The 22,958-nt window shown below is 49.1% G+C and overlaps 2 protein-coding genes across 2 annotated transcripts in view; one reads left to right on the top strand and one right to left on the bottom strand.

The window, feature by feature from the left end:
- LOC131911610 (AFG3-like protein 1) overlaps positions 1–8,668 on the top strand; it is a 30,308-nt gene extending 21,640 nt beyond the window's left edge. Inside the window, exons 12-17 of the mRNA XM_059263844.1 lie at positions 796–921; positions 4,625–4,735; positions 6,258–6,373; positions 7,700–7,900; positions 7,979–8,173; positions 8,344–8,668. Of these exons, the coding sequence (XP_059119827.1) occupies positions 796–921; positions 4,625–4,735; positions 6,258–6,373; positions 7,700–7,900; positions 7,979–8,173; positions 8,344–8,562 (968 nt within the window). The 3' untranslated portion in view covers positions 8,563–8,668. The remainder of the gene's footprint in view (positions 1–795; positions 922–4,624; positions 4,736–6,257; positions 6,374–7,699; positions 7,901–7,978; positions 8,174–8,343) is intronic.
- Positions 8,669–13,031: 4,363 nt separating this feature from the next.
- Positions 13,032–20,765, bottom strand: Dbndd1 (dysbindin domain containing 1). The gene is given in 5 exon segments (XM_059262493.1): positions 13,032–13,509; positions 14,388–14,528; positions 15,126–15,275; positions 20,542–20,623; positions 20,625–20,765. Coding segments are annotated over 5 exon segments (672 nt in total). The 3' UTR covers positions 13,032–13,351.
- Positions 20,766–22,958: the final 2,193 nt, after the last annotated feature.

The raw sequence follows: 22,958 nt of genomic DNA, 5'->3' as shown, positions 1-22,958 counted from the left end.
GTGTAGCTTTGGTGCCCTTCCTGGAACTCACTCTGTAGCCCAGGCTGGCCTTGATCTCACAGAGATTTGCCTGCCTCTGCCTCCCGAGTGCTGGGATTAAAGGTGTGCGCTGCCACGACCTGTCCTTAGCTTTTATATCTTAAATTAACCTATTTCTATTAACCTGTGTTTTGCCATGTGTTCCATGGCTTACTGATCTGCTGGCATGTTGTTCCTTGGGCAGCAGGCTGGAGTACCCCTAGACTCCGCCTTTCTCTTTCCCGTCTCTCTCCTTGGATTTCCCTCCTGCCTCTAGGCTGCCTTGCCATAGACCAAAGCAACTTATTAACCAATGGGAACAGCATATATTCACAGCATACAGAAAGACATCCCCCAGCACTTCGCCCCAATGGTCAAGGATAGTCACCTTCCCTTGACGTTTCCCAAATAGAGCACATTGATCTTGGGTAGATATTACCTATGTCCGGGACAGTTTCTATTGGGTCACATGGCCTTGGGGAATAGATTTAATATTGATTAAGAAGGTAGGTATGCGCATGTTGGTTGTGTGTGTGTTAGTGATGATTGAACCAGGGCCTTGTTCATGCCAATTCTACCAGTGAGCTACATACCTAGACCAAGAAGCTGTTTTAATGTATGGCATTGCCCAGTACAAGTACACTTTGGGCTTGTTTACCATTTCCACCTTGATGCAGGCAGCTGATACAGGCAGGGAGTTCTGCTGACTGTCCTTGAAGTTTTGCAAAATAGTTAGCTTTGAGAACATAATTTTGTATGTCTCATTTTCTTCATTAGGTCCCCCTGATATCAAAGGCAGGTCCTCTATTTTCAAGGTCCACTTGCGTCCACTCAAGCTAGACCAACGCCTCACCAAAGATGCTCTTTCGAGGAAACTAGCGGCTCTCACTCCGGGCTTCACTGGTAAGTATTGTTGCTTAGCCATTCGTCGTACAGGGCCAAGGGCATTAGTCTGTATTGACTGGTGGGTGTCACACCTGCCTATTTGGTCCTGGCAAATGGTCACCCTGGTCTATAGAACTTCGAACCTCCTGAAACATTTCAAAGGCTTCAGGTCTTCTTGACCTAAAACCTGTTGGTACCCATTTGAGTTTGTGGATTTCTATTTAGAAATTTACTACAGAGATGAAAAAAATATCTGAGGAGGATCATCTGAAGAGATGAATCATGTCACACTGTGATCTTGGCTTGAACTCCCATCTGGAGTGATTGTTTGGCTTTTCCTTTTTCAAAACCTCATCTCTGGTGCTAGGATTCTTGTTTTCCTACCAGAGTGGTTTGAACCCCAGAAATGGGTGGGAACCTGCAGAATGGGTTTTCTGACCTCTTTGCCTTTCCATAGCAGCCCTTGGAAGACCACAGTAGGAATAAACACAGGCCCCCACACAGTAAGACTCATAAATCTAGTATGAAAACCAAAGGTACGAGAGACTCTTGAAAGTATCAGAAAAGAGGCACATACAGTTCGGGGGTTCCTCAGTGATGAGCACCTCGCTTTTGTTTAGAAACTAGAGTCCCAGAGGCACTGCTGAGCTGCTGAGGAAACTGTCAGTTTAGTGTGTTGAGACCGCCAACACTATCGTTTAAAGTGAGGAAAAATCAGATTATGAAGGACAGAGGACTGTTTCATAGTAGATCTGCCCTGCAAGAGATGAAGGAAGCCCTTCAGGCTGAAGCAATAGGGTGGTAGATAAGAACTTGAGGCCATAAAGAAAAACACAGTTACAAAGGTGACTCTGTAGGTACATGTTTTGGTTTGTAACTTTAAAAAACAAGGACATAAAACCAGTTATAGATCTGTGTTAAAGGGCACAGTGTAGAACAATGTTTTCATGCCTACAGATTCCACAAGGAGGAGGAAGGAGGTGAAATGAAAGCCAGAAATGGAAACACTGATTTCTAAAATTCAAGTGGACCTAGCTGCAAGGGCCCCTAATAACCAAAGCAGTCTTGTAAAGGTTGAAGGACTCACACTTTGCTGTTTCAGAACTTCCCACAGAGGCACTGTAAGCAAATAGTGTGGTCCTGGCAAAGGAGAAAAACAGTGGCCAATGGGAGAGAGACGAAAGTCCAGATAGAAGCTTTACGTCACTAGTCAGATGATTTTTTGACAGTTGGGGAAAGAGCCATCTCGTCAACAAATGGTGTTGGGACAACTGGGTCTTCACAGGCAAAAGAATGAGGTTGGACCCTTACTTTACCAGCTGCAGACATTAATTCAAAATGGATAAAGGTTTTAATTTAATAGCTTTGACTATATGACGCTTAGAAGAAAATAGGTGAGTCTTTCTGACATTGAATTGCCAGTGCTTGCACAAACAAACAGAAAAATAGACATATTGATACTAAATCTTTATGTTTCAAAGGATAACACTCAGGAGAATGAAAAGATAACCCACAGAATGAAAATCATGTATCTGATAAAGGTATGGTATGCAGAATATTTAAAAAGCTTTTATACATTAGGAAAAAAAAAGGAGGTATAATAGTATACACCATGATCCTCACAGTAGGAGGTATGGTAGTACACGCCATGATCCTCACAGTAGGAGGTATGGTAGTACACCCCATGATCCTCACAGTAGGAGGTATGGTAGTACACGCCATGATCCTCACAGTAGGAGGTATGGTAGTACACCCCATGATCCTCACAGTAGGAGGTATGGTAGTATACGCCATGATCCTCACAGTAGGAGGTATGGTAGTACACGCCATGATCCTCACAGTAGGAGGTATGGTAGTACACACCATGATCCTCATAGTAGGAGGTGTGGTAGTACACGCCATGATCCTCACACTAGGGAGGCTATCTTGAGACTATGAGACCCTTGGAAGGACTTAAATATACAATTCTTCAAATAATGTCCAGTAAGTACATTAAAAAAGTGTTCAACATTGATTACTAGGGAAGTATAAAGTAAAACCACAATGTGTTATAACTTCATACCTAAAAGGGTGGCTATACTAAAAAAATAAAAAGCTGAGAATAAGAATTGGAACCTCATGTTGCTGGTGGAAATATAAAACGGAAATGGTATAGCCACTATAGAAATCAGTTTGATAGTCCAAAAGCAAAACAGAGTTACCATATGACCCAGCAATTCTACTCCTATGTGTATTTTCAAGAGAATTAAAAATGTATTTCAGACTTGAACATGCATGTTCATAGCCCCATTATTTGTAATAGTCCCTCAGTATAACTCAGTCAGATTTCTAACAATGGATGAGTCGATCAGCAATATATGGTATATACTATATAGAACAATTTTTAGCTGTAAAAAGGAATGAAATACCAGGGGCTAGAAAGATGGCTCAGAGACTATAGGAATACTTGCTCTTGCAGAGGACCTGGGTTGGTTGGTTCCCAGCACCCATGTGATCACTCACAACCACTGCTCCAGTTCTGGCCTCCCTGGGCACCAAGCACACACGTGCTGCGTATTACATATATAGAGACACATACTCAGGAATTTAAAATAAATAAAATTTAACAAAAAGGGCTGAGGTACTGATACACACTACAACAGAAAAGTCTAAAAAACAATGCTCAAAGAAAGAAGCCAGATATAAAAAGCCACATCTTATATGAATCTTTTTCCCATGAGGGTTTGGAATTTCAGTAGTGATCCAGAAAATTCAAGTCCACAGAGGTGAAAACAGACTAGTAATTGATTGGGGTGGGAATAGGAATTAAAAATAAAAGGCATAATGTATTTCCGATGATGGAAAAATCTCTTAGAACAGGATTAGGGCCATAGTTGAAAACTTTGGTGTCTTAGTTTCTTTTCCTGTTGCTGGGATAAAATACCCTGACAAAAGTAACTTATGGAAGAAGGGTTTATTTTTGTCTCAGAGTTCCGGGTTACAGTCCATCATGATGGGGAATCATAATGACAGGAACTTGAGGGAGCTGGTCACATCCCACCTGGGAGTGGAGAACAGTGAGTCCATGCATGTTAGTACCCACATGCTGTCTTAGTGACCTTTCTCTTGCTGTGATAAAAGACCATGACCGAAGCATTTTGGGCTTCTGGCTTTAGAGTCTGTGATGGTGGAGCAAAGGCGTGGAAGTGGGAGAGAGTTGAGAGCTCACATCTTAAACCACTAGTTGGAAGCTGAAAGAGCTAACTGGGAATAGTGTGGACTCTGTTGAAACCTCAAATCCCAACTCCCAGTGACACACCTCCCCCAACAAAGCCACACCTCCTAATCCTTCCCAAACACCTCCTAATTCTTCTCAAACAGTTCTGTCAACTGGGGACCAGGTATTCCAACATACAAGCCTGTGGGGGCCATTCTCATTCAAAGTACCACAAAAGTCCAGAGATCTGTCCCTCATGTGGTTGCAGATTCTTTCGGGTTGCTAATACTAACCATCACGTTGGTAAGTTTACTAAAAGTTAATGTTGCATATGCCTTTATGGTACATGGATTATTTCTCATTAAAATTGCATAACTAACCAGAAACTTTGGTGAAGTAATTTCTGCCTACATTTTCTGCTGGAGTTTTACCTGGCTTCTACTTGAGATTTTCCTTTAATGAAGTTGATCTTGGTAGAACTCCAGCAGCCAGAAACACTGACTTTACTTTCTTTTTCTGACTCAGGTGCTGATATTTCTAATGTGTGCAATGAAGCAGCACTGATTGCTGCCCGCCATCTTAGCTCTTCTGTCCAGGAGCGGCACTTTGAGCAAGCCATCGAGAGGGTCATTGGAGGTGAGCCCACATCCCCTGGCAGGCATTTTTTGGATAGCTCAGCCTCACTTCAGCATGTAAAGACATGATCAGTTTTTTGAACCACAATTTAGAACTAGGGTTCTCTTAGCAGCTTTCACTCCCCCTGAATTATATGCAGGCCATTTGCAGACCTTGGGAAGCCAGAACTAGGCGTGGATGTAGAAGACAGGAACATCTACTTGGAGGGAGGAAGAGCAGAGCTTAGATGAATGATATTTACAAGGAGAAGCCCGTGCTAGGCAGAGCCCATCCCACGACGCCTGCTGCTTGAGCTCTCTTGGGACAGCACTGTTAAAGGAATGGCGGTTACATGTTTCTGTCTCCAGCCAGCACACAGGCCATCTGGGTAGTTCATGTAGCAGCCTGGAGCAGCTCAGCTAGCTGTTTGGTGAATTAAGGGTGAATCATAGGGCTTTGAAACTGAGAGGGTACCTCATGCTGCCATTGGCTGGTCTGGTGTGGTTCCTAGAGAGGGGAATCAGGCAGATGGTAGTATACATCCCTGTGCCAAAAACTGAAGTTTAGCCAGGTTGGCAGATATCCTTAAGCTTCATTATTGAAGTTTCATTTTTAAAGTTTAACTGTATAGAGGAGTGTATACAATCTTGAGGGCTGTCCAGTGGCTCTGGTGAGCTCATTAATCAGTCCTTGCAGTGGCGGTCTAAACAGCTCAACACATGATGTTAACTGCTTCTCTTTGTCCTGTACCTGCTATAGGTATGCAGATTGGACATTGAGAACATCCCCCTTTGTCTTAATATGTGTGGGTGTTGCTTCTTGATACATGACGGAAAGTGACCCTGTGCTTCTGACTCATAAGTTCATTGGCTGACAGTGGCTTGCTGTTAAATTTTTTTTTTTAGATTTATTGACTTACTTTTATGTGTATGGGTATTTTGCCTACATGTTTGTCTGTGTATTATGTGTGTGCAGTGCCCACAGAGTCCAAAAGAGGGTGTCATGCTGGGTGGTGATGGTGCACACCTTTAATCCCAGCACTTTCGAGGCAGAGGCAGGCAGATCTCTGAGTTTGAGGCCAGCCTGGTCTAGAGAGTGAGTTCCAGGACAGCCAGGGCTACATAGAAGAACCCTGCCTCAGGTGTTGGGAGTGGTGTTAGATCCTTCTGGAACTGAGTTACACATGGTTATTAGCTGCCATGTGGGTGCTGGGAATGAAACCCTGGTCTTCTAGAAGAGCAGCCAGTGTTCCTAACCTGTTAAGCCATCTCTCTATCCCTAAAAATGGCTTTCTAAAGCAGGATGAGTCAGGTTGGTTAGACTGGAAGAATGGGGTGCTCTCCAGTGCTGGGAGATAGGTTTCACTACAGAGAGAGTAGGATGGAGCTGGTGCTCAAGGAAGACTGTCTGATCCAGAGGGAGGGAGAGGTTCCTGACAAGACCATGGAATGGGACATGGCAGTCAGTCCAGACTGTTGGGGGCCCTTGGGGGTTTGTGGGCGGACATTTTCCCGTTTCTCACTACTTGGACTGTGGTTTGTAGGCCTTGAGAAGAAGACCCAGGTCCTACAACCCAGTGAAAAGACAACTGTAGCCTACCATGAGGCTGGGCATGCAGTGGTGGGCTGGTTCTTGGAACATGCAGATCCTCTGCTGAAGGTCAGTTTCTCAAGCTGAGTGTGTCTACTGATGGCCTTGGCAGCCTCTAGGCCCGGGTGCCATCTCTGGCTTTCTAGGTGTCAGCCCACACAGGTACAGCACCCTCAGAGACATGGCCCTTTACTCTCCTTTTTCTGCATTTGAGAGAGGGAGAGAAGGAGGGAGAGAAAGGGAGAGAGGAGAGAGCACATGGTAGTCAGAAATGGGAACCAGTTTTCTCCTGTATGGGTTCTGGGGATTAAACTCAGGTCCTAAGCCTTGGTGGTAAGTGCCTTTACCATCTGAGCATCTCACCAGCCCCCTTTTACTTTTCAAGGAATATGTTGGTCTATAATTTGTCCAGTTCCTTTGGGGGTGGAGAAGCAGAACAGGAGGTATTGGCTCTGAGTGAGGCCTTGCTTAAGTCTTAAGCTTTGGATCAGACTCTTGTCAGAGTAAGTGTGCGTTTAGTTCCTGAAGAGCCTCGTGGACAGTCGGACACTGAGGCTGTGGTGTTACTCCTCAGGGTAGCTCCGTTGGTCTCCAGTGGCTCAAACTCAGGGCTCTTACCCTGCCTCCCTCAGTCATAAGGGTGCGTGGCCAGTGTAGCTCCTGGTGGAACAGTTAGTTTGTTTGAGGCTGACAAAGACAAGGTTTTGGATTTTTTTTAAGATTAATTTTAATTTTTTTTTAAAGATTTAATTTAATTTAATTTTATGTGCATTGGTGTTTTGTCCACATTCATGTCTGCTTGAGGGTGTTGGATCCCCTGGAAGTATAGTTACAGACAGTGGTGAGCTGCCATGTGGGTGCTGGGAATTGAACTCAGGACCTCTGGAAGAGCAGCCAGTGCTCTTAACTGCTGAGCCATCTCTCTAGCCCCTAATTTTAATTTTTTTAAAGATTTATTTTATTCATGTGAGTGTTTTGCCTGCATGTTTATGTGCACCAGGTGACAGCAGAAGAATGTCAGATGCCCTGGAACTCAACTTACGGAGTTACAGGTGGTTGTGAGCCACTGCGTGGGTGGTGGGAACTGAACCTGGGTCTTAATTGTTATGCTCTTAACTGTTAGCCATCTCTCCAGCCTCTATTTTTTTTTAAGAGTGTGTGTGTGTGTGTGTGTGTGTGTGTGTGTGTGTGTGTGTGTGTGTGGTTGTACACATGAGTGCAGTCCTTAAAGAGTCCTGGAGGGAGGCCATCTGATCTGGGGCTGGAGTTCAGGATGGTTGTAAGCCACCTGATACCTGATGTGAGTGCTGGGAACTGAACTTGGGTTTTCTGCAAGAGCAGTCCATGCTCTTGACTTCTGACCCATTCCTTTAGCTCCAGGCTCTTATTTTTCAGGTGTCCATCATACCTCGGGGCAAGGGGCTTGGCTACGCCCAGTACCTTCCCCGCGAGCAGTACCTCTACACACGGGAGCAGCTCTTCGACCGCATGTGTATGATGCTGGGGGGTAGGGTGGCTGAGCAGCTGTTCTTTGGTCAGATCACTACAGGGGCTCAGGATGATCTGAGGAAGGTCACCCAGAGTGCCTATGCCCAGGTAAGGAGCAGTGTCCTAGTGTGTGACTCTGCCAGTTGCATTGGACACAACTAACCCTAGGCTCCTCCTATACTTCAGATTGTGCAGTTTGGAATGAGTGAGAGGCTAGGCCAGGTATCCTTTGACCTTCCCAGACAAGGAGAAACCATGGTGGAAAAGCCATACAGTGAAGCAACTGCCCAGCTCATTGATGAGGAAGTCCGGTGCCTTATCAGGTCTGCCTATGATCGGACCCTGGAGCTGCTCACACAGTGCCGGGAGCAGGTAGAGAAGGTGAGTGGGGCTTCACTCAGAGATAGCCAGGTCATGGGTCCCAGGTTGGGGTATGGTCAAGCCATGCTGGTCTTTGTGGGCCTACTTAGGTTAGGTTATGTCCTGCATCAGGACCACTAGGCCATCCCTGTCCTGGGCACAGCAGCCTAATGGGTAACTCTCCTTTTCAGGTGAGCAGGCGACTCCTGGAGAAAGAAGTGCTGGAGAAGGCCGACATGATAGAGCTCCTGGGCCCTCGGCCCTTTGCAGAGAAGTCCACCTATGAGGAATTTGTAGAGGGCACCGGCAGCCTCGAGGAGGACACAGACCTTCCTGAGGGGCTGAAAGACTGGAATCAGGGGCGGGAGGAAGGAGGCACTGAACGGTGCTTACAGGAGAGCCCTGCATAGCTGTGGCCTGTGGGTGGCCACTGTGACCATGTTGACTGGGAGCTGCCTTCGCGGAACAGCTGTCAGAGTAACCGGAAAACAAATTAAAACAGGAGACAACTGCAAACAGATGTTTTAGGTGAGACCGTTCAGAATCCACAGAAGAGGGGCTGGGACTTGGCAGCTCCAGCAAGGTAATAGCTGAGGGATCAGAGGTGTAGCCTGAGGCCCCGGCCCTGAACCTAGAGGTCTGTCAGTTCAGATAGGAGAGGGAGTTGGACGGCGGCTTCTACGAAGCCATGAGTGTGTGTTGTCTTTTTGGGGATTCTGTGTGTAGGGCCATTAGGAGCTATATCACACTTCCGGTGGACACAGAACTGATGGGGTTTCCAAGTGTGCTGCGGCCTTATAGCTGCCTCTGAGGTGATTGCTCAGAGGAAAGAAAGCCAGCACACCTGCAGATCTCTGGCTAAGGAGAGAAGTGTGGCCATTCCTGGCCTTGGTGGCATCGACAGAAATTTTATCAGTCAGACCTGGAGCCTAGCCTTGGGAATTGTCTGCTTCACTGGTGGAGTGTCAGATTTAATTCCATTTTATAGCAATCCTCTCCCCGGTACCGCCCCCCCTTTCTTTTTTGAATCTCTAAAAGGGTTGTTTGGGCTGAGACCTCTGTCTCTGGTGCCTGTTTATCAACCATGTCGTTGTAGGACAGCTCTTGAGGAAAGGAAGGGCTTTGTGAGTCCAAGCCTCCGGGGCTAAAAGAGGCGTCTTTTTCCTGTCGATCCTGGGGTGTGGGGAGGCCTGCACTCAGACCTCAGTGCTTGGGGTCCTGGAGTTCCATGAGAGTGTTCTTGCGTACCTCCAGGACTCCCTGGGAGCACCATCAGCTGCATCAGCCCGCTCTTCAAGTCTGCTCATGGCCTGCGGAGGAATCCATTGGCTCCCTTGACTTTTTAAAGGTTTTTGTATGTGTGCCTACAGGTGTTCATGTGTGTACATATGCATGTGTGCATATGATTACATGTGTGCATATGATTATGTGGAGGCCAGAGGTTGACATGGTATGCTTCCCTCAATTGCTTTCTATCTTGATTTTTTTCCCATTTATTTAGTTGTGCTTGTGTCTGCACATGCATGTCCACAAACACATATGCACCATGGTATACATGTGTAGGTCAGAGGACAACTTGTGAGAGTCGGTCTCTCCTTCTACTGTGTGGGTTCCAACAGTCATCAAGCTTGGCAGAAAGTGCCTTTACCCACTGAGCCATCTTGCCAGCCAATCTGCCTTGTTTTTTGAGATGGGGTCTCTTACTGAATCTGGCTAGATTACCAGGCCAGCAAGCTCTAGGGATCCTCCGGTCTCTGCCTCCCAGTGCTGGGATTACAGGCGTGCATTTGTGCCAGCAGCTCTAGGGATCCTCCGGTCTCCGCCTCCCGGTGCTGGGATTACAGGCGTGCATTTGTGCCTGGCTTTGATGTGGATGATGGGGAACTGTACTTGGATTTTCATACTTGTGCAGCGAGCACTTTAGCAGCTGAACTCTCTCCAGCCCTTTAACTGATGTTGATGGGCTTCCTGGATGACTAGTCAGGAGAGTGGAAACCTGCTCTCTGCCTCTTAAACCTTTTTATCCTTCATTTTTCTTTGGGGCCTGGTTAAAGAGCAGACACACTGGGTGTACATAGTATGGTACATTTTCTAAATTGTATTTTCCTCAGAAATTTTATCAGGGGACAGATACTTTCCACTTTTGCTGTTTGTAAAATGCACTTTATTAAATTTTAAAAAACGTTTTTTTAATTGCTGATTTTATGTGTATGGGAGTTTTGGCCACATGTATGTATGTATGTGTACCATGTGCTTGCAATACCCATTGGATCCCCTGGAGCTGGAGCTATAGGCAGTTGTGAGCCCCTGTGTGGTTGCTGGGAATTGAACCCAGGACCTCTGGAAGAGCAGCTGATGCTCTTAACTGCTGAGCCATCTCTCCAGCCCCACATTATTGAATTCATTTTAAATATATGAATTTTTAAAATCTTCAGGGCTCACAGGTGGATCTCTGTGAGTTCAAGGCCAGCCTGGTCTACAGATTGAGATCCAGGACAGGGTCCTAGACTATACAGAGAAACCCTGTCTCAAAAAAAAAAAAAACTTTGGGGCTCAATGTTTATATCATGATCTCAACCAAATCATTATTCACTGAGCTACTTAGGGTCCTAGAGGTCTTGTAGTAGGTTCCCTCTGATGAAGTGGGGGGGAGGGGGCGATTCCTTGGCCCCAGAAGGCCTATGACATCGTAGACTCTGGCAGAGACTCTAGGGCCAGCATTGTCACAGGGTTATTTGAGGTTGCTACTTTGGCATATCTGTGGGACTCTTTTTCCAAAGTCACTGACCAGTGGTGGGGTAGGGTGGGCTGGTCCTGAGGCAGATCTACAGTGTCAGAATGTGCCATCAGAGCATGTGATAGGCTGTGGGGATGGAGGAGCTGGACAGTGGGATGTGGAGGACAGGCAGTGTACGCCTCTGGAAGACTGGAATTACCATTGACCCTAATCACAGCAGACCACAGTCATCTACTACCCTTGAGATGATCTGGGAGCAGGGCTCCTGTGCACCCCAGATCCTTGAGGTGTCAACATACTTCTAACCACACTTGGGCTGCACCTCCCATCCTGTTTGGTCAGTGTCCCTGTGGAGGTTTGCCACCCCACATTTTCACTGTTTGATCCAGATCCAAACTCACAGAGATCCGCCTATGAGCCCCGTGCTCTGGAGAGCTATAGCATCCTCTTACTCTGCTGGTACTTTATCAATGGAATCCATTTTCCTATTTTATGTGACTTAAGGGGTGTGTGTCACAACACTCCATTTCTAGACAGCAGAACAGGTAACACCATACTGGTGCTGCTCCACCTGTCACGAAAACCTGAAAGTATGCTAGCAGGTAAAGGCCAGCAAGGGGTGTGAGCCAGGCATCCTTCCCTGCTCAGAACTAAGGGCCACTAAGGTTGGCAGGGCTTCTCCCTGCCTGCCTCCCTCTGGGGGAAGGGAAAGGGGACATGGGTGTTTAGAACGTGCCAGGAATCACACCATGCCCAGAAAATGTACACAGTGGACCTGGCTGCCCGTGTGGGAAGTTACGGTCACCTGAGCCTGCAGGAAGACGCTCACTCCTGGCTGCCTTCATAATCACCTCATTTCACTGGTTAATTTAAGCAGCAAGGTTTGGGCTTCCCTGTGGCTTTTGGGCGGAGTGCTTCAGTTCAGGCCACCTTTGTTGTCTGGAAGAACTGGCAGGATTTTATTTCTTACTTAGAGACTAGAAATTCAGGGCACCTGCCCCTAAAATGCCGCTCAAATAAACACAGCCTAGCACAGCACAGCAGAACCCCAGTGGCACTTTGATTTCAGCTAGAAGGACCACGGGTCCAAAGATGGGGAGGCTTTAATGCCACTCTGTAAATGTGCCCCATGGAAGCTCCAGCGGAAGAGTGGGTGGTGGGGGTAAGACCCTGGCAGGTTGGAGGGTGGCCAAGGGTACACAGCTACCTTGGGATTAAAAGGCAGATGCTGGGTTGTGTCCTTTGGAAACCAGGGTTGGTTTTCATTTCAGGAGACAGGCAGAAATAACCCACATTTAAGGGTCAACAGTGCAGAGGCAGGGTGGCTCTGAAGTGGGAGCATCCTGGATGCTGCTCCCACCCCCCGAAGAATCCCAGGGCATTTTTTCCTCAGTAGCAAATGAAGATCAAAAGCCTTGTCTCCCGCAGAAGACAGTGGGCAGCAGGGCAGGCTGGCCTGGGGACAGAAAGCAAGTAAACCTTTATTTCAAAACCAGTCTTTGATTCATGGTCAGAGCAGCAGTCTGTTTTGTCTTTGAGCACATGAAAGTAGTGTTGAGACATCTAAACTGAGTGTCCAACATCTCACAGGAGAGTGGGTGGCTAGATGGGCCCCGCCTCCCCTGAGCTGCTCCCAAGACATCCACAGTGTCAGAGCTTCCCAACTGAGCATTTGACAGGCTATGTGGGTGGTTGAGCTAGGCAATGGGATGTGGAGGATAGGCACAATATATGCCCTTAGGAGAGACACAGGAATGGGGAGCCAGTACTCTGTACATCCGAGCAATGTGGGAGTTGTCACTGAGGTTTGGTGTTCTGAAGTAAGGAAGACATGGGACAGTTTCTCAGCCTTTGAGCTGTCACACAGACCAAGAGAAGCAGGCCCGGGGAGGAGACTAGAGACAGTGGTACCTGCCCAGGGCAGAGGAAGGGTGCAAATTTTAAGGTGGAAATTTTAGGGAAGTAAACCTGTCCTCACCACTTGGCTGGACAGCAGAGCCAACGCATGACTGACCACCGAATCTACTTTGGGCTTATGAGCTCACTGAGGTTGGATATACACCCCACAGGTTCCTGGGCAACTCTCACGGGCTTGGATCCCCACACATTGAACCTATTTGGAATCTCACAAGAGACAAAAAGTCTTGTCCTAGAGACAAGTTTTTAGAAGACCGAAGCCACCATTATCCACTCCATCGCTCCTCTCATCCCAAGGCAGAGATTCCATACAGTGTCATCCCTGATTCAGGGTCCAGGAACCAGCTGGACCTAAGGCCACTGGGCTGTGCTTGTGCTGGGGTGCCCAGAGGCCTGTGCCTGGCACCCAGACTTTGACCTGTTGTCAGGTGATGGCTGGAGTCTTGGAGTTGACGGAGTACACCTCTTGTGACAGTACTGTCCTGATTCGCCATCACAGTGGTCTGGCCCAGCCCTTCAGCAACTCTCGAACAGATGGAGTTGGGCTAATCTTCCTTGGGCCCCTCCACAGTGAGGAACGTGTCCACAACTGTGCCTTGCCGTTCTGGGTCACTGGGGGGCTGTCTCTCGCGGTTCTGCTCTGCCCTCGCTTTTGTCCAGGAGGGGGAGCGTAGGCAGCCAGCTCGAGAGAGTGGGTGCAGACCTGGTGAAAACAGAATCTAGAGTTGAGTAAAATTGGGGGGCAAAGGCTGAGGCTCCACACTGTGCCTCTGCCAGTCTTGTTGATAAGGCGTCTGGGTATACATCTGCTTCTGGGTGTCTGCCACAGTACTGAAGATTTTATATGATCGCCAAGGACTTTTCTGATGTCCCTTGGAGTCACTGGAGTCAAGGCTAAGTTTTTTGTTTTTGTTCTTTGTTTTTTTGAGACAAGGTCTCACTATATAGTAGCTTTGGCTGGACTGGAACTTACAACATAGCCTGGTCTATATAGTAAATTCCAGCACAGCCAGGACTACACAGAGAAACCCTGTCTAGAAAAACCAAAAATATTTTTTTCCCCATTGGAGACTGATTGAAGGCTTTGTCCCCAATTAGGATTTGTGGCAAACCGTATGTTCTGGCCATAGGGATTGGAACATTCTCTGCTGGCATGGGGTTCGGGAGAGCATGGGAAGACGGTGAGGCTGCGGTCTTCCCCACACAGCCGGCTCCAGGTGATAGCACCCTTCCAGAGGCTTAAGCAGTCAGGTGATCTGAGGAGGGCCAGGTTGGTGAATGTCCCCCTCTCTTTGTGTGTGGCTTAACTTAAAATCCACATCCAGTAAGTTATATTTTCAAGGAACAATGGCTTTAGCTTCCTGTTGTTCATGGGGAGAAGTCAAGGAGAAGGAGACAGGAGGGAAATTCCTTCCTATGTGGGAAATAGCAGTGCAAGATGTAAATAAGGGACGCAATGTGCGGACAAGTGCTATATCCACAGTTGGGTGGAAAAAGTGTTTTCTAAGTCGGAATCTGAGGGGAACAGGGCCCAGACCACCTCCTCTATGTTTCCTTTCCCCCAAACCACTGCAGCCTCACCTGCTGGGGATTCAGTGGCAAGGTTCTCGTCGTCGGAGTCTGCAAAGACCTCGGCCAGCTCCTGGTCAGACATGTCAGTCAGCTCAGTGAGGTCCAGGAGATCGAAGTGGACCTCCAGAGAGGAGACACTGCTCAGAGGCTCTGGGGATTGCAGGAGACACAGTTACCGCTCAGTCCTGCTTGATGAAGGCTTCTTCCCACATGGGAGACCTGACACTTGGTTATGTGTGTGTGTTTTCATACATGTGTGCATGCATGCAGGCCAAAGCTGATGGGTGTATAACTCAGTTGTTTGCTGCTTTACTTTTTGAGATAGGGACTCTCATCTAACCAATGTGGCTATACTGGCTGGCCAGGAAGTCCCAAGGATTCTGTTCCTGCCTCCCCGGTTCAGGGATTATAAGCATGTACCATCATGCTTCACTTTTTTTGACAGGAGTGTTGGGGATCTGAACTCAGGTTCTTATGTTTTCACAGCGATCAGTTTACCCATTGAGCCATTCCCTGAACTGGCACTTTCTGTAAAGCCAGTACTAGACAGACCCAGGCACACCTAGATCCCCAGTTGGTCTGCATACTCCAGACTGGAGAGCTTTCTCAGCTCCTCCATTTTGCAGATGGGCAACTGCATGCCTAGCTGCCCATCACTGGGTGGTGCTGCTGCCTTTCGCCCTCAGCCTGCTCTGTCCCCAATGACTGGGGTTCTTCTCTGCTGCTGGGATGGTCAGTGATACTTACGCCTCCTCTCCGTGACCTGCAGGAACCCTGGTGCTGGTATTGGGATGCCAACTCCCTCTTCCTCTGCCACAGGTGTATGGCAAGTGTCCCCTGTCTCATGAGTTGGGACATTCAGGGCAGCCTGTGGCACCTTGACTTCTTTAACAATCTCTGCAACCAAGACACTGTGTCACCTCCACACGCATGGGAACCCCCACATCCCTCCAGGACCAGGATCTGCGGCGAGTGGGGAAGAATATGAGGAGCTGGCATGTCAGGTCCTCTGACATTCTGCTATTGCCAGGGGTTCCCAGACTCGCTTGTGGCCCTGTCCTCTCTGGGTGGCTAGGCAAAGGATATCTGCCAGTGGACAGACGGACAGTGGATGGACAGACAGACTACTTAGCACTGCAACTTGAGGGAGCTCTTAGTATGGGAATTCCACATCAGGTTTGCCAGTGTAAGGCTCTAGTGTCCCTATACTGCGCTTTTTCTAGGTTTTGGCTGGCCTAGGGTTTAATGAAGGAACCTGTGAGTTCCTGTCTTTCTGCTGGGGACTGACCTCCTTCTGAAAATCCTAGGTAGTGTTTGGATCCAAATGGAAAGAGAAGTGAAGTAAGAAGTGGCATCCTATCCCATCATCCTCCACTACCAGCTCTGCTGCAGTTTGGTGAATGCGCTTTTCAAAAAGTGGATTGTTTGTTTTTCTTATTTAACAATTTTCTGTTGGAGAACAAGAGTCCCTCGGGGATCTGCTGGGTGGAGACTGCTCCTCATCTCACACTAGGACTAGGGTTTCCTTTCTAGTGCTTGGTGTCATGACTTAGTGGAGTTCGGGACTCGCCTGTACCTCCATACGCAGTCATTGCAGCTTCTCCTATGGGACAGTTCAGAGCCCTTAGCAGGTCCCTTTAGTTCCTTTCCCATCCCATTCCCCTCAGCAGCCTCCTTACCGTTCCTCAACCCCTGCCAGAGATCTCAACAGCTACTCGGGTTGTGTCCCCTTGTGCCTGTCCCCTGGGTCACCATCTTCCCAGAGGAGAGCATACCTGCCTTCCTTACCTCCCTGCCCTGTCCTCCAGGGCTCTTCCCAGACCCTCCAACTACCCTCTCTGGTTTCTAGTCCTTCATGGTATGTCTGACCCCCACCTGAAGGCACTCGGTGAGTACCTGGGTGAATGAAAGCCCTTGTGTGACTTGTGGATCTGTGCTGGGATGGATTATTTTTGACAGCCCTGGGTGATGAACGCCAAGCACACTGAGAAGAGCAGCTGCTGCTGTGGAAAAGACTTGAACTGAGGAGGCCACAGCCCAGGCTCCCACTGTCGACAGCTGCATGTCAGGCTAGCCTGCCTTTCCTGGTGGAATGTGCTGGCAGCAGATGTGGGTCTGGAGCATCCATGAACGCTTCAGTCTTTGCCCATCGGAGGCAAGCTAGGGGGGTGTGGATCTCAGGTGGGGCCAGGAGTGCAGAAGCAGGGGATGGGGAGAAGGCCACAGTGGGGTTGTGTGCAGGACCAGTGGACCTCCTCTGAACTATAGCTTCTATTGGAGTGTGCTGGGAAAGGTACTGAAGGGTTCTGAACTCAAAGTCTATCTGTATTGTTATGAGAGGTCACACAGTCTAAGTGGAAGGGAAGAAATGCTGCTACTTTTCCTACTTGCCTCTGTTTTCTGAGGTATTGTGCTTATTAGGGACCCCATCTAAGACCTTAGCTATATAGCAAGTATGGCCCCTATCTTGCACCCCTCACTAGAGATCCTGGGATCACATGAGTCTTAAGCCCCTAGGACCAGTGGCCTTATTACATCTTTTCGAATTTTGCCCGTAACGTTTTGGAGTCAATGAGATGCAGGACCTCTTTTGTGTGGGGTTCTGGGGATCAAACCAAGACCATTATGCACACTAGGTAAGAGTTATCTGTAAAGTCTTTAAAGTAGCACCACGTATCTAGTTTTGTTTTTTTCCATCTTGCTTTGGCCTTGGTCCTGTCTCTATTCTGTAAATCCTGGTGCTTTATCCTAAAACAAATCTGAGGAGGAGGAGAATGAGGAAGATAGAATTGTCACCATCAAGAATATTCTTATGGCACACGCCCATAGTCCCAGCACTTGGGAGGTGGAGGCAGGGCTCGGTGAGATTCTACAAACAAGTCAATTGACCAACCTTGAGGCTGGTGTGGTGGCCACACTGACAATCGCAGCAGTTGGGAAGTGGCAGCAGGCAGTTCATGAGTTTGAGGCCAGAAGTCAAAATATACCAGGTCAGAGGAAGCCTGTGACCCCCATCTGTGTGTATGTATGAATGGATGACCCTCATGTCTGTCTGAATGGATGACCCCAAGGCCCCACAGTTAACAAATGACTGTGCTAAGAACCATCCAGGTTAGTCTGCACCTTCTTTCCAAGGTATTGTAGGGAAAGGAACAGATTTTCCACCAGCAAAATCTGTTGTCCTTCCCAGGTAGGAAGCAGAGCCACTGTATTAGGCAGGCCAGGGCAGGGTCAAATACTGGCCAACTGTCTGAGCAGTAGCTGAATGGACTCAGATCTCCTCAAGTCACCCTGGACAGGGTAGAGAAGAGAGGGTGTCTGATGCCCCGGAAGGACTCCACAGTGATCCTTGGCTCTGGTCCCATAGCGCCTGTATGGAGGGGTGGGGTGTGGTGGGGTGCTGCTGCTGCTGCTACCCTAACCTGTAGGTGGAGACTGGAGCTGGGGTGCTGAGTTTCCTGCCTACCAGGTTTCCTAAGGGCTAACTTGTCACATAATGCTTTGCTGTTGCCCTATTTCTAGCACATTTGTTACTTGGAAACTAGGCTCAAATCTTGCTGGGCTCCAAAGGCCTGGCCACGCTTTATGCCATTGGTCAAGTGAACAAATGAATTAATGACATGAATAAATAAATGTAAACAAAATGACCACCAGGAAGGAGAGGTTGTCGCAGTGGTAGGGGGCCGCCTGAGCCACATTCCCCAGCATCTCTCCCTGAATGCATACCATCACATCTGAGACCCCACATCTACTCTCATCTTCAGAGTGCGGGGGCCACAGCCTCTGTTTCCCTGACTCTGGGGATCCCTTGGAGATGAGGAAGAGACAGAGACTTGGTCCCTCAAGGCTTCTCAAGGAGGGCATCTTTTACACTTTCATGCACATCCTTCAACTCCATGGTCTGCACACTTTTAAGAAATTTATTAGTAGCTGGGTAGTGGTGGCGCACCCCTTTAATCCCAGCACTCAAGAGGCAGAGACAGGTGGGTCTCTATGAGTTCAAGGCCAGCCTGATCTACAAAGTGAGTTCCAGGACAGCCAGGGCTGTGACACAGAAAAACCCTGTCTTGAAAAAACAACAACCACCCCAAAATTTATTAGCTGGGCCTGGTGGGGCCCACCTTTAATCCCAGCACTCAAGAGATAGAGGTAGGCATATCTTTGTGAGCTCCAGGTCAGCCAGGGCTATGTAATGAGACCTTGTCCCCCCCCCAAAAAAAATTAGCTACAAAAATTGCATATTAGGCTTGGCATGGTGGTACACACCTTTAATCCCAGCACCCAGGAGGTAGGTAGATCTCTACGAGTTTGAGGCAAGCCTGGTCTGCATAGGAAGTGCCAGGTAGCCAGCACTACAGAGTCAGACCCCCAGCTTAACGATACTTTATAAAAATTTCACTTTTGGGAGATAGTTTCTTCAATGGCTATTGATGAAAATGAGTCTAGATTTGATGCAAAATACTGAAGGTATACTGACAAGATCTGTATGAGCTAGCCTGGCTGTGGTCCTGGGAGGTGGGACCATCATACTGGGCTTTGCTTTGGTGTGTGTTTCACACTCTCCAAAACAAAGTGTAACTCAGATATGACAGTCATAGTTACCCACATGAGGCCTTATGAAGTCCCACCGAGTAGAGCTCCCTAGCTCAGGATGCAGACAAGTAAACCCTGTTAAAGGTCTCAAGAACACCAGCCCTTTGAGTTTGTGCCTCCTACAAGCAGGCACGGTACCTGCACAGAATAAAGTAGCTCGTATTTGTTCACTGAATCAGGTGTCTGAGGCCCCCAGCCCCTCATTTACACATCAGAAACAACTCGTTCCATCCCCGTTTAAGCTTTTGGGCAAGTTCTTCCTTTCTCCAGAGAAGGAAAGAAAAACCTCTGCCCTATACAAGGGGCTGTCTGTACTGACGGCCAGGCTAACGGAGGTTCAGGGGGCACAGGCAGGTTGCGAACATCGCATAGCTCAAAAATAACCCTGAGCTCGCTCTCTGCAAGCAAGTCCTTGCATTTACCTTCTGGTACCCACAGAGCTGGTGCTGGAAGACCCAGAGTCCTGGGGCTGTCAATAGCGCCAGTTCTGACTCCCCCGCCCCCCAAAACAACGACAAAGCACAACCCATCCCACTGGCTGGAGGGTGTCTAGTGCTTAGGAGGATAAGGGTTCTCAAACAGGACATTGCTCCCCGCCTGCAGACACAGGAGACAGCTTGGGGGACGACTCCCAGGGGGCAGCCCTTTGGGCTTCAGAAGAAGCCATCATGTGGCTGGCCTGTCAGCAGAATGGCAAGCTGGCCAGATCCTCAGGCACCTGGTGGCTTTTTGAGATGGGACCTTCAGGAAATCCTAGAGGTGTTGGGCATGGCTAGGCAAGCGAAGGATTGTTCAGCTTACATCCAAGTTCCCACAGCGATTGATCCCTGAAAAGCTTTCTGGAAAGCTGAGAAGGGTTGGGGGGGTGGGGGTGATTTTTAAGAGTTTTCCCTCTATTATCAGCCACCTGCGGATGGGCAGACTCCAAGGAGGGCAGACTCGCGGTCGGATATTCGTCCTCAAGGGTCCCCAGCTGCTGAGAGAGGCTGAGGAGGGAGCATACCATTCACACCTTCCCTTCCAAATATATGGCAGCTGGGCAGCACGGACACCGCTGCCCTGCAGCACCAGGAGCTCGGGTGCATGCGCCATGACCTCACCAAAACCCCAGCTCAGCCCGGAGCCCCAGACCCCCTTCCGCCTCTTATCATTCCTCCTGGTTTCGCCGCTGGGGCGAACAAAGCCTACGCGTGAACAAGCGGGTAGCATCGCCCCCACGGATCGCCTCTCCAGACCCCGAACTCGGGTCCCGGCATGCCCCTCCCCCACTCCCAGCCTCGACTGGTAGGGGGCTCGGGGCGAAACCCCTCGCCACCGCCTAGGCAGGCAGTTAGCAAGGCTTCCGGAGCTCGAAGAGCAGGGGAAGAGATGCAGTCTGTGTTTCCCGAGCCGGGTCCCCGCACGTTTCCAAGGCGCCGGCCCGGCCCCCTCCTCTGCCCCCAGCTCTGAGTCGGACCGGCCGGCTCAGGAGGCACTTGCAGATCTCCAGGCCCCGGGAGCAGTGGGCCAATGGGTAGAGGGAGGGGCTGCGGTTTGTTGCTGGGGTTCGGGGGACCCGGATCGGACTCACCTCCCCGACCAGCGCCCTCCGGAGACTCCATGCGGCCAATGGGGTCCGCGAGGGGTGTGGGCAGCGGCGGCGGGAGCCGGCCCGGGTGCTCCAACCGCTCTGGCGACTACTGAGTCCTGGCTTCGGGAGCAGCGCATCGGGGCAGCAGCTAAGGGGCCGCGGCGGCTGGGAGGAGCCCGCGGGGCGGGGCGCGCAGCTGCTTCGGGCGCCGGTCCCCTCCCCATCCCTAGCAGCCAGCAGCACAGGTGCGGCCCCGCCCTGTTCCTCGGGCGCCCCCTGCCGACCTGGCCAACAACAACCCACACCCCCACACCCTTACCCCTCCAGCACCCAGTAGCCCTTAGAGGACCCAGGGCTACAGCAGTCCAGGGCTCCTGCGCACTGACAAGCTGCACGGGCTTCTGTCCATCCATCCATATACCCCCTAGGCATTTGTGGGGCGCCAAGTACGTGAGGGGCTCAGCGGAGCTAGGAAGGAGGTGGCACAAGAAGGGTCAAAGCAGCCCCGGAACTCCCAGCTTATAAGCCTGGAATCGTGAATCTAATTAATGCTATATGAATCCATACTGAGAATGCGAGGCCCAAGAGGGGGTGTGACCTGGAAAAAGGAGGCCTTGGACATATTGAGAGCCCACAACTGGAGTTCCATCTCTGAACGCTAGTCCCGCATCTAGCCTGCTGCTTTGCACGGTGTGCTGGATAGTTTTGTGTCAACTTGACATAAGCTGAAGTCATCTCAGAGACTGGAACCTTAATTAAGAAAATGTCTCCACAATGTCCATATGTAGGGCATTTTCTTAATTATTGATGTGGGAGGGCCCATCCCTTTGTGGGTAATGCTATCCCTTGGTTGGTGGTCCTGGGTTCTGTAAGAAAGCAGACTGTGCAAGCCATGGGGAGCAAGCCAAGTTCCTCAATGGCGTCTGCATCAGCTGCTGCCTCCAGGTTCCTACCCTGACGTCCTTTGATGGTGAACTGTGATGTGGAAATGTAAGCTGAATAAACCCTTTTCTTCTCCAAGTTGTTTTGGTCATGGTGTTTCATCGAAGCAATAGTAATCCCTAAGACGCACAGTATCTCTCTACTCCTGCCAGAGATCTGAAGATACTGAGCACAGAGACGGGAAAGTAACTTTCCTCACGTTGCACAGTCAGGGCGCGAAGTCAGAAGGCCCAGCCTAAAATCCTCTTGCTCTTTTCTTTTACAAAAACCCCAAAACAACAAAACAAAGCAAACAACCATCAGGGAGAATGAGTTACTCATAGCTGAAAAGGCTGAGAGGAGTATGAACCAACGGGTAAGTCAGGCAGACTTGGGCACACCGGATGGCTAAGAGGACAGTAGTCGAACAGCTTCATTCATTCAGTAGGGTCTGAGTCAAAGCTCCGGCTTCCTGAACAGATCTATCTGACACTAGGTAGCCTGTGGCCTTTGAGCCTGAAGGCCAATTCCAGACAGCTAATAGTTCTCCTTTTCTTTAGTTTACAAAACAAGGAAACACACCCACCTGCTGGTTAAAGCCCTCTGAAGCCCCACCAGTACTAGCTGAGCCAATGGTCACTTTTGGTCATTACTTCCCTTCCTGGGGCAAAGCTAGGGTATAGGGCTAGCACAAGTGACCACTGACCACACTGGTGACCACAACCACAGTGTTTGGGCATAGGCCACTCCTAGTCAGCTGGGGCAGCATGCTGTGTTTTCCAAAATGACTGTGGCAGCTAAAATGTCGTGGAGCGGATCATGGTACTACACACCTGTAATCCCAATACTTCACAGGCAGAGGAAAGGGGGAACAGGAATTCAAGATCCTCCTCTGTTACATGGCAGCTTTGCCGTCAGTCTTGGCTGCATGGGACCCTGCCTCAACAAACCAACCAAAAACACTGCAAGTGTTTCTTCCAGAACCAGTCCCATCAAGAAATGTCTACTTCGGAGTTGTCAGAGCCTGTGACTGCACTGACCAGCGGAGTGTGGGAGATGTGTACCATGTGATTTCCAAGGATAGGTCATTTAAAAAAAAAAAAAAGTTCAGCTTTCTTGGAAGGCTCCTGTAAAAACCAGGTCACCATGTGGTGAGAAAACCAGGCTACCCAGATTCCACCTGTATACATTCTGGCTGACAATCTCTTTGAAATCATCGCTAACAGCTGGCCTGACTATGCTCAGGTGGTTCCAGATGCTACTTTTGAGTTTTCCAGAAAGAGGGTGATGAGGGGACTGGGTAGGTTGCCCCACTAGTCATAGCCAAGTTTCAGATTCACACGCAAAACAAATTAGGTCACTGTATTGTCACTGTGCTTTAGGGTTCCCTGTTACATAGTCAATAGGTTATATATGTATATATGTCATTTTTATTTTATATGCATTGGTGTTTTGCCTGCATGTGTGTCTCTGGGTGAGGGTGTCAGATCCTGGAG

Source organism: Peromyscus eremicus, chromosome 5 (genome assembly GCF_949786415.1).
Source record: "Peromyscus eremicus chromosome 5, PerEre_H2_v1, whole genome shotgun sequence".
Taxonomy (NCBI): Eukaryota; Metazoa; Chordata; class Mammalia; order Rodentia; family Cricetidae; genus Peromyscus; species Peromyscus eremicus.
The sequence above is the reverse complement of the archived record's forward strand: the minus strand, read 5'-3'. Positions and strand labels throughout refer to the sequence as shown.